The sequence below is a fragment of the Cervus canadensis genome, chromosome 12 (genome assembly GCF_019320065.1).
Source record: "Cervus canadensis isolate Bull #8, Minnesota chromosome 12, ASM1932006v1, whole genome shotgun sequence".
Taxonomy (NCBI): Eukaryota; Metazoa; Chordata; class Mammalia; order Artiodactyla; family Cervidae; genus Cervus; species Cervus canadensis.
In genome coordinates this window covers 49,433,574-49,447,939 of record NC_057397.1, presented here as the reverse complement: position 1 = coordinate 49,447,939, position 14,366 = coordinate 49,433,574, and the positions used below count along the sequence as shown (strand labels likewise).

The 14,366-nt window shown below is 35.7% G+C and overlaps 1 protein-coding gene across 1 annotated transcript in view; it reads right to left on the bottom strand.

The window, feature by feature from the left end:
• The window catches only part of CSMD3 (CUB and Sushi multiple domains 3), a 1,309,925-nt gene that overhangs the window by 149,260 nt on the left and 1,146,299 nt on the right, over positions 1–14,366 (bottom strand). The window contains exons 37-38 of the mRNA XM_043483744.1: positions 6,716–6,812; positions 4,383–4,487 (exon numbers count right to left, since the gene is read on the bottom strand). Coding sequence (XP_043339679.1) covers positions 4,383–4,487; positions 6,716–6,812 — 202 coding nt within the window. The remainder of the gene's footprint in view (positions 1–4,382; positions 4,488–6,715; positions 6,813–14,366) is intronic.

Sequence of the window (14,366 nt, the reverse complement as noted above, 5' to 3'; positions counted from 1 at the left end):
ACACTTCTCTCTTTCTCATCTCCAGCACTGAACTGGCCATAAATCTTTCAATTTTACCTCATTATTTCCTGCATCTTTTAACATTTCATTTACAAAACCACAACAACCATCTTCAGAGTTTCTCATTTGAACCATTGCTACTCATTTTCTTCAGGATATTTTCTTCCTGCAACGCATTCATCACTTTTTAAAATAAAAGGGACTTTGAAATTTCTATCTTATTCCTCAAATTGAAACCCTTTCAATGAATCTCTTCTTTCTGCAAAATAAACTTGTCTGTCATCTCCTGAATCTAATCTTCCATAACAACTCCAGTCATGTGGGTTCATCTCATTATTAGAAAAGCATGATATCTACTGAGGGTTTGCTATGTACCTGGTCCTATGAGAAACACTTTGTATGGTTGATCTTATTGAACTCTGACACAATCTTTCAAATAACATGCTATTATTATCACATATTACAGGTGAGGAAACTGGGTTCTTAGGGAAACTTAGAAATCACCTAATGTCACAAAGCCATCAATGGCAGTGCCAAGACAGGAACCTAAGTCTGATTCCAGCATAAATTATCCTATGTCCACCTACATTCCAGGAAGGGCTTCCCTCATGGTTCAAGCAATAAAGAATCTGCCTGCAATGCAGGAGACATACGTTCAATTCCTGGGTCAGGAAGATCCCCTGGAGAAGGGTAAGGCAACCCATTTCAGTACTCCTGCCTGGGATTTGGAGCCTGGAAAGCTACATACATGGGATTGCATAGAGTCAGACCCAATAAATGACTAACATTTTCACTTTCTAGGAGGTCCTTTAAAAGTGCCAAGCTATTTTCATAGCTATACTTTAATTCTTACCTGGAAAAAAAGCAATTATATTTGTCCTTTGGTGAAGTCTTCCCTTACTCTACCACAAGTAACCCCTAAGAGTTTTGATCACTACCTTCTCTGTGTCATCATCTACATTACATATGATATCATATTTTAGCCATTGTGAAAGTAACTTTGGGAAGTTGATGAAAGTACACATGGTTTGCTGAATCTCATAAAGACTGACTTATCTACTGGGGTGGAGTCTCATTATCTGGATTTTCAATAAGACTTTGAGATAACTATAGTGTACAATTATTAGAAAAGCATCAACTTACATAAACTATACTTACAGTCTTTACACTGTAATTTTGCAATTATTGCTGTTTCTATGTCCTTGTTTTCAGTTACTCTGAAGCTTTGTTTTTTTTTTTTAGGACTGGATCTGATAGAAATATGTAGTACTTACATTTAGAAAGTATACCTAACATCTAGTAGCTATTCAATAAAAATTTGATAAATAAACAAGTGAGTTTGTTCTCACATTTGGGAGGCAATAAGGAGATGAGAAGAAATGAATTGCTGCCTTTTTACAGTAGATAACAGGAAAATAATTATATGAAATGATCAAAGTGGGCCTTTAGAAATATCAATGAGACTAAGGCATGAGAATGATAAATTGAGCAGAAGGAACATCAGATTTCTATGATCATAATCATAATAACACATTTCAAAGTTAAAATGACATGGTCCAAAGTTAAAGGAGCAAAATTGAACTATATGACAAAAATCAGCCACTTGTCAGCATTTCCCTTTTAAGTAAATACAAAATAAGGCTTATCTGTCTAATATGTTGTGCCATCATATAATCGAGATTGTTTTTTTTCCCTGAAAAACCTCATGAGTGAGTAGGAAACTCAGATAGAGAAAACACTCACTTGCTAGAAGGAATCTCAGCCAAATTTCCTTTTCCCAAGATAGAACACCTGCCATGTTTCCTGAAACCTTTACAACTTGAAATATTCCTTTAGGAATTCAGAAGGAGCCTACTTTCATGGTTAAAAAGAAAGAAAACACAAAATCTGTCCTTTTTATAGCAAATGTTAATGTCTTTTGCATCTGTTGTTGGTATTCATAGTGTGATTATGAGACTGTTATTTCCCCAATGTGATTACTTCCTTATGTTACCCTGTGGGCAGAACTTTTATTTCAGGGATTTTCAGAAATGAAATACCAAAGATGTGCAGTAAAATGGGTATCTTCTCAATTCAGAAAAGTTAATAGACGTACCTTATTTGTAATGCACACACACACACACACACACACACACACACATTATTTTTTCCAGTACCCTACTGGTTAAATATTCTGCTTTTTCTAAATATTGAAACTAATTTATAAAAAATTTTCTTAAAGGTCCTGTTTCTATTCATTTAAAATATACAGTTTTCTCTTACAGAGGTTACTATGTTCTTATATCTCAACCAGTGATTTTGGAGGCTTCTGCGTACATAAGGAAGTTCTTTAAAATGTTTATGTTTAGTTAATATGGTCTGCCCCCACAAGTGGACAGATTCTTAAATTACCAGAAACGAAATATTCCCCCACTAAGGAGATATTTAACTTATATGCAGAGTACATCATGGGAAATGCTGGGTTGCAGAAAGCACAAACTGGAAACAAGAGTGCTGGGAGAAATATCAATAACTTCAGATATGCAGATGACACCACCCTTATGGCAGAAAGTCCAGAACAACTAAAGAGCCTCTTGATGAAAGTGAAAGAGGAGAGTGAAAAAGTTGGCTTAAAGCTAAACATTCAGAAAACTAAGATCATGGCATCCGATCCCATCATTTCATGGCAAATAGATGGGGAAACAATGGAAACAGTGACAGACTTTATTTTCTTGGGCTCCAAAATCACTTCAGATGGTGATTGAAGCCATGAAATTAAAAGATACTTACTCCTTGGAAGGAAAGTTATGACCAACCTAGACAGCATATTAAAAAACAGAGACGTTACTTTGCCAACAAAGGTCTGTCTAGTCAAACTTATGGTTTTTCCAGCAGTCATGTGTGGATCTGAGAGTAGGACTATAAAGAAAGGTGAACGCCAAAGAATTGATGCTTTTGAACTGTGGTATTGAAGAAGACTCTTGAGCGTCCCTTGGACTGCAAGGAGATCCAATCAGTCCATCCAAAAGGAAATCAGTCCTGAATATTCATTGGAAAGACTGATGCTGAAGTTGAAACTCTAATACTCTGGCCACCTGATGGGAAGAACTGACTCATTTGAAAAGACCCTAATGCTGGGAAAGATTGAAAGTGGGAGGAGAAGGGGATGACTGAGGATGAGATGGCTGCATGGCATCATCAACTCACTGGACATGAATTTGAGTAAACTCTGGGAGTTGGTGATGGACAGGGAGGCCTGGCTGGCGTGCTGCAGTCCCTGGGGTCACAAAGAGTTGGAGATGACTGAGCGACTGAACTGAACTGAACTGAATATGGAGAACTAGTATTTCCAAAGATGGCCCAAAGCCATCTATAGAATCAATACAATCCTTACTAAAATTCCAATGGGATTTTTTTTTTCAAATAAATAAGAAAAAAAAAAAAAGGCTTAAAATTCATGAGAGTGAAAGCATTAGTCATGTCCAATACTTTGTGACCTCAGGGTTTTCTGCCTCTGGAATTCTCCAAGCAAGAATACTGGAGTGGTAACCATTCCCTTTGCAAGGGGATCTTCCTGATATAAGGATTGAACCCTGGTCTCCACATCACAGTCAGATTCTTTATAGTCAAAGCCACCAGGGAAGCTCCATATGGGACCACAAAAGTTTCCAAACATCCAAAGTAATCCCGAGAAGGAACAAAACTAGAAATATCATTCTCTCTGATTTCAAATTGCACTGCAAAGATATTATAACTTAAATAGTATGGTACTGGCATAAAAATGCACACATAGACCCATGTAATTGAATTGAGAGCCCAGAAATAAACCCTTGCATATACAGTCAACTAATATTTGATGAGCGAGACAAGAACATTCAAGATGGAAAGGTGAGTCTCTTTAATAAGAAAAATTTAAATAAGCCAGACATAGAAGGACAAATGCTACATGATACCACTTATACAGAGTATCTAGAATAGTCAACCTCATTAGACATGAAAATAAAATGGTGGTTTCTAATGGCTGAGAAGAGGGAGAAATGAGGAGCTGTTGGTCAACTGGTCTCATTTAAGCAAGGTGAGCCAAGTTCTAGAAATCTGCTGTACAACATAGCACCTATAGTTAACACTACTGCATTGTGCATTTAAGATTTTTGTAAAGAAGGCAAATCTTATGTTAAGTGCATTTACAATTAAAAAAAAAGAAAATACCTGTAAATTCTGATTAAAATCATCAGAACTTTATACACATAATTTTGTAGTTGAATTAAATAAACACTTCAGAATCTTAAAGACAACGTTCTATTTTGACAAAGTCCATTTAATTTATATATTCAGAAAAGCAATATTCAAAATTAATATGTTTTTACTCAATTTTCTTGAACAGCACGTAATATTTTATTTACCTGTGTATTCAAGGTGAAATCCTGCAGCAGAAACACTGATGTCTGATTGAAAATTTAAATATAGATTATTAGATGTACTATTCAAAAGATGGGGTATTGTTGTTCCTGAAATGATAATTGAAAACATGGTTCAGTGATCACATAATAAGTAATATAATAAAACTAACTTAATTATTAATCAGCCAACAAGTTATCACTGAAATTATATATTATTAAAATGTTTTATAGGAATTTTTAAATAAAAATATTTCTCACATATTTGTCTTTCATATTACTGTTCTTGACTATCGCCAAGGAGACAGACCTTTGACAGCACATTAGACAGCTCGCTAAAATAGGTAACAGCAAACAAAGCTGTTGAAAAGCAGAAAATTTTACTAGTCACCTAAAATAAATATTTTGAATTTCATGTGGATTTCAGTAATTCATGTACAAGATAATAAATTTAGTTTTAAAATTTGCATGTGTTTTTATGAAATAATAACAAGATTTTACATGTGTTTAAAGAAATATTCATTTATCACCCCTTATTGTGATATTTAAATATATACACTTTCTTCTATATCAGGTGAAGTATCTTGATATTTCTTACACGAACAGCAAAGCTGGTTGTTAGCATTAAAAAAAATGCCAATTATGAACTAGTGCTAGCCTTGTCTCTTAGCAAATGCTTTATAATCTTGTTTCCTGAACTTCTATAGGAAATCAACTTTAATTTATTCAATTATTGAATTGAAAATATCTGCTTGAACCAATTACTTTTTGACTATCTGACATTAATAGTTTAAGATCCTTAAGATTACAACTCAAGCAATTTCAAATGACAAGCATAAAAATAACTGTCAACTGTGTCTCAAGATAAAATTCAACAAGCATATGAGTTGACAGTGCTGCCAACATTTTTCTGGTAATTTTCTAGTTACTTCATACTTACTTTCCACAACACTATGTACCTTAACCACTGAGTCTTCTATAAGAGAAACCAGGACAAACTCATTACAAAACACACAATTGTTTCCCCCCACCCAGCTGAACTTGTTCTCTGCCTTATACTGTCCTAACTGAATCAGTGAAGACAGAGCTGAACAGAAACTCAAAGGTCACTCTGACTGTCTTTGATCTCTTAGAAGATCTTAGTGACTAAGAGCTTTGACTGTGGAGTCACACCAGCTGGGTTCCAGTCTCATTCTAACGTTAGATGTACAACCTTGGGCAACTTAATTTCTTTTAGTGTCAATCACCTACCAGGGCTGCTGGAAAGATCAAATGAGGAAATGTATGACAAGCTTCACACAGAGCTAGCACTTGGCAATCAACAGCTGTTATTATTTATCACTTTTTATCATTTAGTTATTGTACTTATCATTCAGAAAGTATTATACTAAGTCTATTACAGACAAATGCATACATACAAAAATTCTTACAATTTATCCAAGAAAAATTTCTTTCTAAATCTATTTCCAGAATATTTGTAATGCCTAAACCAAATTACTCTTACTCTAGATACTTCTTCTTTGCTTTCTTCAACGGTGTTACTGAAAAGTAGATTAACATGCTCCATTTTAAAATCTATTAAAAACTTTATGACACTCAAAATTCTGTATCTGAAACATGTAAGTTCATAGTTTAGCCATGTTTACTTTTCTAGAGTTAAACACTATAACCAAAATTAAAGTAAAACCTACAGTTAAATTTAAAATGAAACTTCATTTCACCCTAAATATGTTGTAAGAAGCTGTTAGATTAATGCACAAACTACCTTCACAAACCATAACAAATTATAAAATCTTCTGGTCTTGATACATATGTATATAGTATTAATCTTATATAATTTAATTCATTTCATAGAATTAATTTCTTATTCTCTTTATTCTCATACAACAGTACCTTGTAGCACATACCATGTTACATAATCTCTATAATTGTTTTAATGGCTGCATAACATTCTATCAAGTGACTATATTATAATTTTCAAGCATTGTCTAATTTTTAACTATTACTTCTCATTCTTTTTTTTAAGGGAGAGGAGCATATATACTATTCTTGAGTCAAGGCTCAGCTAAAAATATTACTATTAACACAAAAAGCATCAATAAATAATTACACAAATACAGTAACAATGTATAGTAAGGCTTTAAATAGCAATTTCAATTTCATTGTCTTTAAAGCCTTTCAAACTTCTACCTTGTAGTTTAGTTCTTTGCATATAGTTTGTAAAAAGCAAAATTAAAACCACCAAGTCAGAGATCTAGGGAGTGCTTTAGAGAGAGAGGGAGAGAGATTTTACATTCCTAATTATAATGTATTTTAATTAAACTTAGTTCTCTATTTACCTGAATAACTTCCAAGTCTTGGGGCATTGTTGTCTCCCCCATCATAAAAGTCCAGAGAATCCCAATTATGTTCTGTAGCAAAGCTGACAACTTGCACCTATGAAATAATAATTATCTGTAAGAACACATACTTCTAATGCGATGCGTATACTATAGTCCACTCGACTCTTCTGGAAGAGAGAGCTCAAAGCCTGGACGATATGATTGTGGCTCTCCATGGAAGGATTTTAACAGAAATGATCATTGCCTTTATGGCACTGGCATACACACACTGACTTTTATAATAAAAGCCTCTGAGGCATCTAGCAGTGTTCACTGTTGGTTATAGCATTGAGAATGTCCGTCACCACCTTATTGCGTTAATCCAATGTCTTAGTGCCTAGAATCTGAATTAAGCCATGTTCCAGACAATTGATTAATTTTTGTTTTGTTTTGTTTTAGAGTGTTTGATTCTTGTGTCCTGAATTTTCTCATCTGCTTTACCTATTAGGATATAAGCAGATTTTTGGTCCACATAGACCACCATATAATAATCTATAATATATATGCTTTTTGAACTAGATTTATCCTGGATACATTTTATTATGTTTTACTTTGTATAACCTTTGTTAAATTTCCTGTTTTTATTGTATTTTTACAAATTAATATAATAATCCCCCATGTGTATTTTTGATATATTTAAATATGAATAACCAAAAATAATACTTTATAACTGATTTGGATATGTCTTTTAAAGATTAGTTTTATAAATGACTATATTTTTATAAACAGCATCATAATAACTAAATCACTGTGAAGATTCACAAAGTTGATAAGGGAAATGCTGAGTATAATTCTCTCATGTCTATTAAATTTTATCTAAAGAAAGAGGCATGTGTTACTTTGTTGCACTTCACTTGGCACAGCTTGAATTTTTGCAAGAACCCACAGAACCCTCACAACTATGGATGTTATCTATTTTTTTTTGTCTATTACATATTTTATAGTTTAGGAGAAGGTAAAGGAATAGTGTTATTCAAATAAATTTATTTTTATTTAGCTAAGGTCTGTAATAAATGTAAACATTTCACTCATTTACTAAATACTTCTAACAATTGTATTCATTAAAAATTTTCTTATCCACAAAATAGGCCATCACCATTCTTCCATTCAAATAAATGCTTATACCTCTTTTCCAGAGGTGAGCGCCACATGGCAACAGATACCCTGCCTGTGTGACAGGCGTTAGGCTGAAAGGCAATGTTCCAGGACAGGAGGAAGACTGGAATTAAAACTGTATGATTGCAATATAATCACCAGCTCCTTAAAAAATGGTCAATTCTCTCTTCATATCTGACTTTTCCTTCTTTTCAAGTCAAGAAAAGAAAAAGTCACATTTGGCTTTAAAAAACAAGAAAAAGTAAACAGAAGTAAGGATTTTTGTAGGAGTTGATATTTGAAATAAGCAAAATGTACTGCGAGGTTCCACACTGAAAGAAGTTATTGAGTCAGTAAAAATGCAGAAGAGACAAGCCATGGGGTAGATTTAGTGAACCATCAGTAATCAGATTTAGCCACAGTGAAGGGCATTTACATAGAAGAAAATATGTAAAAAGTTAGAAGAAGTAGAAAAAAGAAAGAATAAAGATTAATGGATAAATACAAGAAATATTAGAATTCTGGGGTTTGAAACTTCCTGGTTCCCTCTACTCCATAGCATGTAACTCTAAAAGAATTGTTAATCTCTCTGTGCCATAGATCTCTTACATTAATCACTTTAATAAAGCACCTATTTACAGATTTGTTGTAAAATTTAAAGTAATTTTACCTTAGAATAGTGCCTAGTATGAACTGAGGATTTAATGTATCTTAGCTAAGGGAGAGAAAGAGAGAGAGAAGGGCTATATAGACTGAATACCAGCATAATAATTATGCAATTGAGGAGTATTCATTGAAGGTTTTAGAAGGTGAATTGAGGGAGCCTAATCAGGACTATGGTTTAAGTACAGAACTACTGCAATTAGTAAAGAAAATAAAAATGAAAAGACAATTTTAATGTTGATTCCAGTGACCCACATGAGAAGCAAAGAAAGATTAATAAAGTAGGCTAGTAGCCAGGAATGGTAGAAAGGGGGACCTAGATGTCACATGCGTTGCTATAGTAGAAATTACTGCTTTCTGTATGATATGAATAGGAGAGGGAAGTGACAGAAAATATTTTAAAATATTTTCCCCTGAGTTTTTGAGATCAGAGGGATGGCAAAATCAGAAATGTAGATATCTCCAGGAAAACTTATTACCTTTGTAAGAGGAAGGAAATCTGTTTAATTCTGGACATTTATATGTGAATATGACTCCCCAAAATAATAAGGTTCTGATCCCTTGAGCCTATAAATATTGCCTTGTATGGAAAAGAATCTTTCAAATGCGAATAAACTAAATATCTTGAGATAGGGAGACTATCCTAGATGATTTAAATGAGCCTTAAAGGCAATCACAGATGATCTTATACGATGTCAAGGAAGATCTGACATAGAAGAAGAGAATGCAATGTGATCAAAGAAGCAGAAATTGAAGGGATGTAGTCAGAGGAGAAGTGGATGACAGAGGATGAGATGGTTGCATGGCATCACTGACTCAACGGACATGAGTTTGAGCAAATTCAGGGAGACAGTGAAGGACAGGGAAGCCTGGCGTGCTGCAGTCCATGGGGTTGCAAAGAGTCACACGAGACTTAGTGACTGAACAAGTCAGAAGCCAAGGAATGATGGCAGCTACCAGGAACCGGAAGAGGCAAGGAAAGGAGTCTTCCCTGGGGCCTGCGCAGAGGGGAGGTGGAGCGCGGCAGGAGCGCAGTCCCGTCGGCACTGCTGTTTCAGTGCGGTACGACTGACTTGGGACTTGCAGCTTCCAGTACCATGAAAGAATAAAGTTCAGTTGTTTTAAACTTTTGAGTTCATGCTTTGTTACAGAAGTCACAGAAAACTAATGCAATTTGCCAGTAGGATTCTGGGCAAGTTGTGAATGTTGTTTGGCATACATAGAGGTGTAGGAGAGTTAAGTAAATGGTTGAAGATTCATTATGACGGAAAGTTAAATAAGAGTCAAATAAAAGCCGTTAAAAGGAGAAGATACAGACTCAGTGTTCAGAAGAACTTTAGATTAGATGGAGTTGTCCATTATGACAACAGGACAACTTTATGAGGTAATGAATTTTCAGTAACTAAAACCAGATATCCCTTATGCTGCTGCTGCTGCTAAGTCGCTTCAGTCGTGTCTGACTCTGTGCGACCCATAGACGGCAGCCCACCAGGCTCCGCCGCCCCTGGGATTCTCCAGGTAAGAACACTGGAGTGGGTTGCCATTTCCTTCTCCAATGCATGAAAGTGAAAAGTGAAAGTGAAGTCACTCAGTCGTGTCCAACTCTTTACAACCCCATGGACTGCAGCCCACCAGGCTCCTCCATCCACGGGATTTTCCAGGCAAGAGTACTGGAGTGGGATGCCATTGTCTTCTCTGGATATCCCTTATAGAGACATCCCTTATACAGACATCCAAATCCCATTTTACTTTAAAGATTGCTCTTTGCTTGATAATTCTGTTACTATTAATTGTAGCTCCTTTGAAATTCTCCCTCCAATATACCTTGCTAAAACATACAGGGTAAAAAATGAATATACTCCTCCCACTCATGTAATAGAAACATAATAAGTTAGTTTATTTGTTGAGGGTATTTCCCAAAAATTCTCAATCATTCTATTTGTAACTTTTTCAGCATTCCAAATGTTTCTTCTCTCTACTAGTGGTTATCCCATTTCATATATGATTTATCAAATATTCATATAAATCTTTATTTGCACATATGTTTAGCACAAAAAAATAAAAGATAATAAACATTACTTTAAATCTGGTGTACTAGCCAGGTTGCTTTTAGGTGAATTTAGTGAAATTTCAAATATGTCCTACATTATGTGTGTGTGTGTTATAATTTTCTATGATTTAGTGATACATCTAAAACTATGCTCAGTCCCTCAGTCATGTGTGACTTTGTGACCCCATGGACTGTAGCCCACCAGGCTCCTTTGTCCATTGGATTTTCCAGGCAAGAATACTGGAGCAGGTTGCCATTTCCTTCTCAAGGGACATATAAAATTAGCAAGGTTAATTAGGAAAAAGCACTTTGTAGTTATACACAGTATTTACATTAAAATATGCTTCACAATCTGTAACTTTGATCAATACTATGCTAAACTCAAATTTTGTTTTCTAAGGTACAATCATTAAATACAATGCTACTTCAATGAAAGATCTTATAGCATCATTGATACAAGGTTTCTAGTTGTGAACAGTGTTTGCCAGGACAGTGATAGAGAACATAACATTATCTTCAGATGTCATGTTAGTCCATTATTCTATGTTAACTCCTTAAAGTCACCTAAAACGTCACTGCTTTTGGAAATATTCATTGGTTTATTTGAAAAATAATTACTGAGCACAGACCGCTAGGCTCTGTGCTAGCTGTCAGAAAAGATTTAGTTACTTACCCCATGAACTTACAGGTAATTAAGTAAAAACAAATGGCAACCCACTCCAGTATTCTTGCCTGGAAAATCCTATGGACAGAGAAGCCTGGTGTGCTACAGTTCACGGGGTCACAAAAAGTCAGACAGGACTGTGCAACTGAGCACACAAATCAAAACAGTAACATGTGACGGGTATTATGATATAAGGATATTACAGGGATCAATGAGAACATGTAGCAAGAGGGCTTAACATTGCTTCAAGTTCATGGATGGTCTTCCACAAGAACTGTTTTTAAGGTGAGACAGAAATAATGAGGAAGAATAAACCAAATAAAGGAGATGATGGAGAGTGTTGGCAGTAGAAGGAACAACATTCACAAAGGTCCAGAGGCAAGAGAGAGTCAAGTTTCTATAAAGAAGTGAAATAGAGGCAAGATATGAGGACAAAGCACAGAGGCGTAATCAGCTGTGTCATGGAGTTCAGGATAGAGAGGATGATCGAGGTATTGTAAAGCAGGAAACTTAGAGCATTAGATTATTATTTTTAGAAAGTTACTCTCTTTGCCCTGTGAGGAATAGATTGGAGGAGAATAAGAACCTGGAACATGGATGATGGCCACCTAATCTTGAGTGGTAAGAGTGTGGATGGAGAAAATAGACTTTGAGAGGTTTGTGAAAGACAGAACTGATACAGTTCTTTGTGCACTTGGACACAGAAGAAAATCATCAAGGTTTTTGGCTTGTGCAACTGAATGGATGAAGGGTTCATTCTGAGAGAGCAAAATGGCGAAGATTCACAACTTTGAGAAAAAAAGCCATGAAGTCAGTTTTGAACAGGTTGAATTAGAGGTGTAAGAAGTTTAGGGGCTTCCCTGGTGGTCCAGTGATTAAGAATCTGCCTTGCAATGTGGGGACACCAGGTCGTTCCCACATGCTGCAGGGCAACTAAGCTCACACAGTACAACTGAATCCCATGCACCCTAGAGTCCATGCTCCACAAGAGAAACCACTCCAATGAGAAGCCTATGTACTAAAACTAGAGAGTAGCTCCCACTCGTTGCAACTAGAGAAAGCCTGTGCACAACAATGACAACTCAGCACAGCCAAAATGAATAAGTACACACACACACATATGTATATATAAAAGAGATGTAAAAAGTTTAGCTGAAAATGTCCAGTGGGCAGTTGGATAAAGGGCAAGCTTAGGTGAAAGGTATGGGTTAAATATTAGGTTTGGAAATCATCATCTATTCAATCCTTAATTTAAAAGGATGTTTTCTAATTATCTACTATGACTCAGCATCAGCGCATAATGGTAGCTGAAGCTATGCAAGTAGACAAGGTGGCACAGAGAATGGTGCATGTGAGATGGACAAAGAACACAGAGTCTCACAAACACCATATCTGATGAATTGAAGAAGAGGAGATCATGTTCCTAGATGTAGAAGCAACAACTATAAATGTAGAAAAGAAAACAAAACAAAATTCAAGAGAGTATTAGGTAGAATGGAGGGGAAAGATATCTTCAGAGTGACAGAGAATGGACAGGACAGACTGTTGCTAACAAAATAAGGAAGATGAGCAATGCAATGGATTTAATGGCATGTTCCTCAGTGATCATTATAAGAGTGACTCAAATAGAGCATTGGAAGCTGAAGCAACATCACAGGGGACTGGGAACATAGAGTGAGAACTAGAGGGAAAATGCCAGGGGTTTTATTATTTTAAGATGAGATAAAAATGGACAAGCTGATGCCAATATATAGATGCTCTAATATAGTTCTCGTAAATGTATAACCAGACAATACAGTAAGTGTTCCATGAAGATTTTAAAGATATCAGCTCATTTCAGATTGCCTATGCAATCTGGAACATGTACGATCCTCAAATCTTTGCTAATTCTACCAATAACAGGATAGAGTGGATTGGTTATCTTCAAATTTTAAAAGTTGACCATAAAATAATAGCACAACTAGCCAGAATATAAGCAGTATTTTGACTGCTAATGTTTTTAAAACTGAAGACGTACATTTCAAATTTTCTCATTGATTTACTGACCTATTTAACACCTTACATCTATTAAGTATTTTTTTTTAATTTTCTGAAAAGTTATCAAGTTAAATTGAAAAATTTACTTTTTATTGAAAATTATATTTCTATCTAAGTTCAGTTTTAATGAATCATGTGTTGGCTATTTTTTCCATGACTGATATACGCATCTCAAGTTTCTGAAGGAAAACCCTATGACTCAATCGGAGAATGGCAAGTTATTTTTATGAAATATCAGTTCAGTTCAGTTTAGTTGCTTGGTCGTGTCCTACTCTTTGTGACCCATGGACTGCAGCACACCAGACTTCCCTGTCCTTCACCATCTCCTGGAATTTGCTTGGACTCATGCCCACTGAGTCAGTGATGCCATCCGATTATCTCGTCCTCTGTCGTCCCCATCTCCTCCTGCCTTCTGTTTTTCCCAGCATCAGGGTCTTTTCTAATGAGTCAGCTCTTCGTATCAGGTGGCCACCGTTTTGGAACTTTAGCTTCAGCCATCAGACCTTCCAATGAATATTCAGGACTGATTTCCTTTAGGACTGACTGGTTTGATAACCTTGCTATCCCAGGGACTCTCTGGAATCTTCTCCAACACCAGATTTCAAAAGCATCAATTATTCGGTGGTGCTCAGCTTTCTTTATGGTCCAACTCTCACATCCACACGTGAAATATAGTCTGTTTAATATTCTGTGAAGTTTAATCATGTTCCATGGGATAAACACTGACTCAGCAGTAAAAGGCTATCTACTTGCCCAGAAACAATTTTCTTCTCAAACAGAGTAGCTGGTCAAAGTGCTCCCCATAAAAATGGTCACCACTGAAGTAATACGGTAGATCCTGTTGACTGTCTGTAGAACAGCACTCTTCTTCCTTGCTGACAGAGAGCACTCTCGTTTAACTGAGTGACAGCTGTGTACCTCAGAGAAGGATAAGCCCCTTGCCAGATCCAGACAACTAATCTTGATTTTTTCAAAGCCAAATCATAGTAAGTCTTTTGCTATTGCCCAGGGAATGGCTTAGGAAAGGATATGATTGAAATTTGGTCAACAGGAGAGAATGGAAATTCTGCTGGAAGGTTTGTGAAAAGTTCTCAGTCATT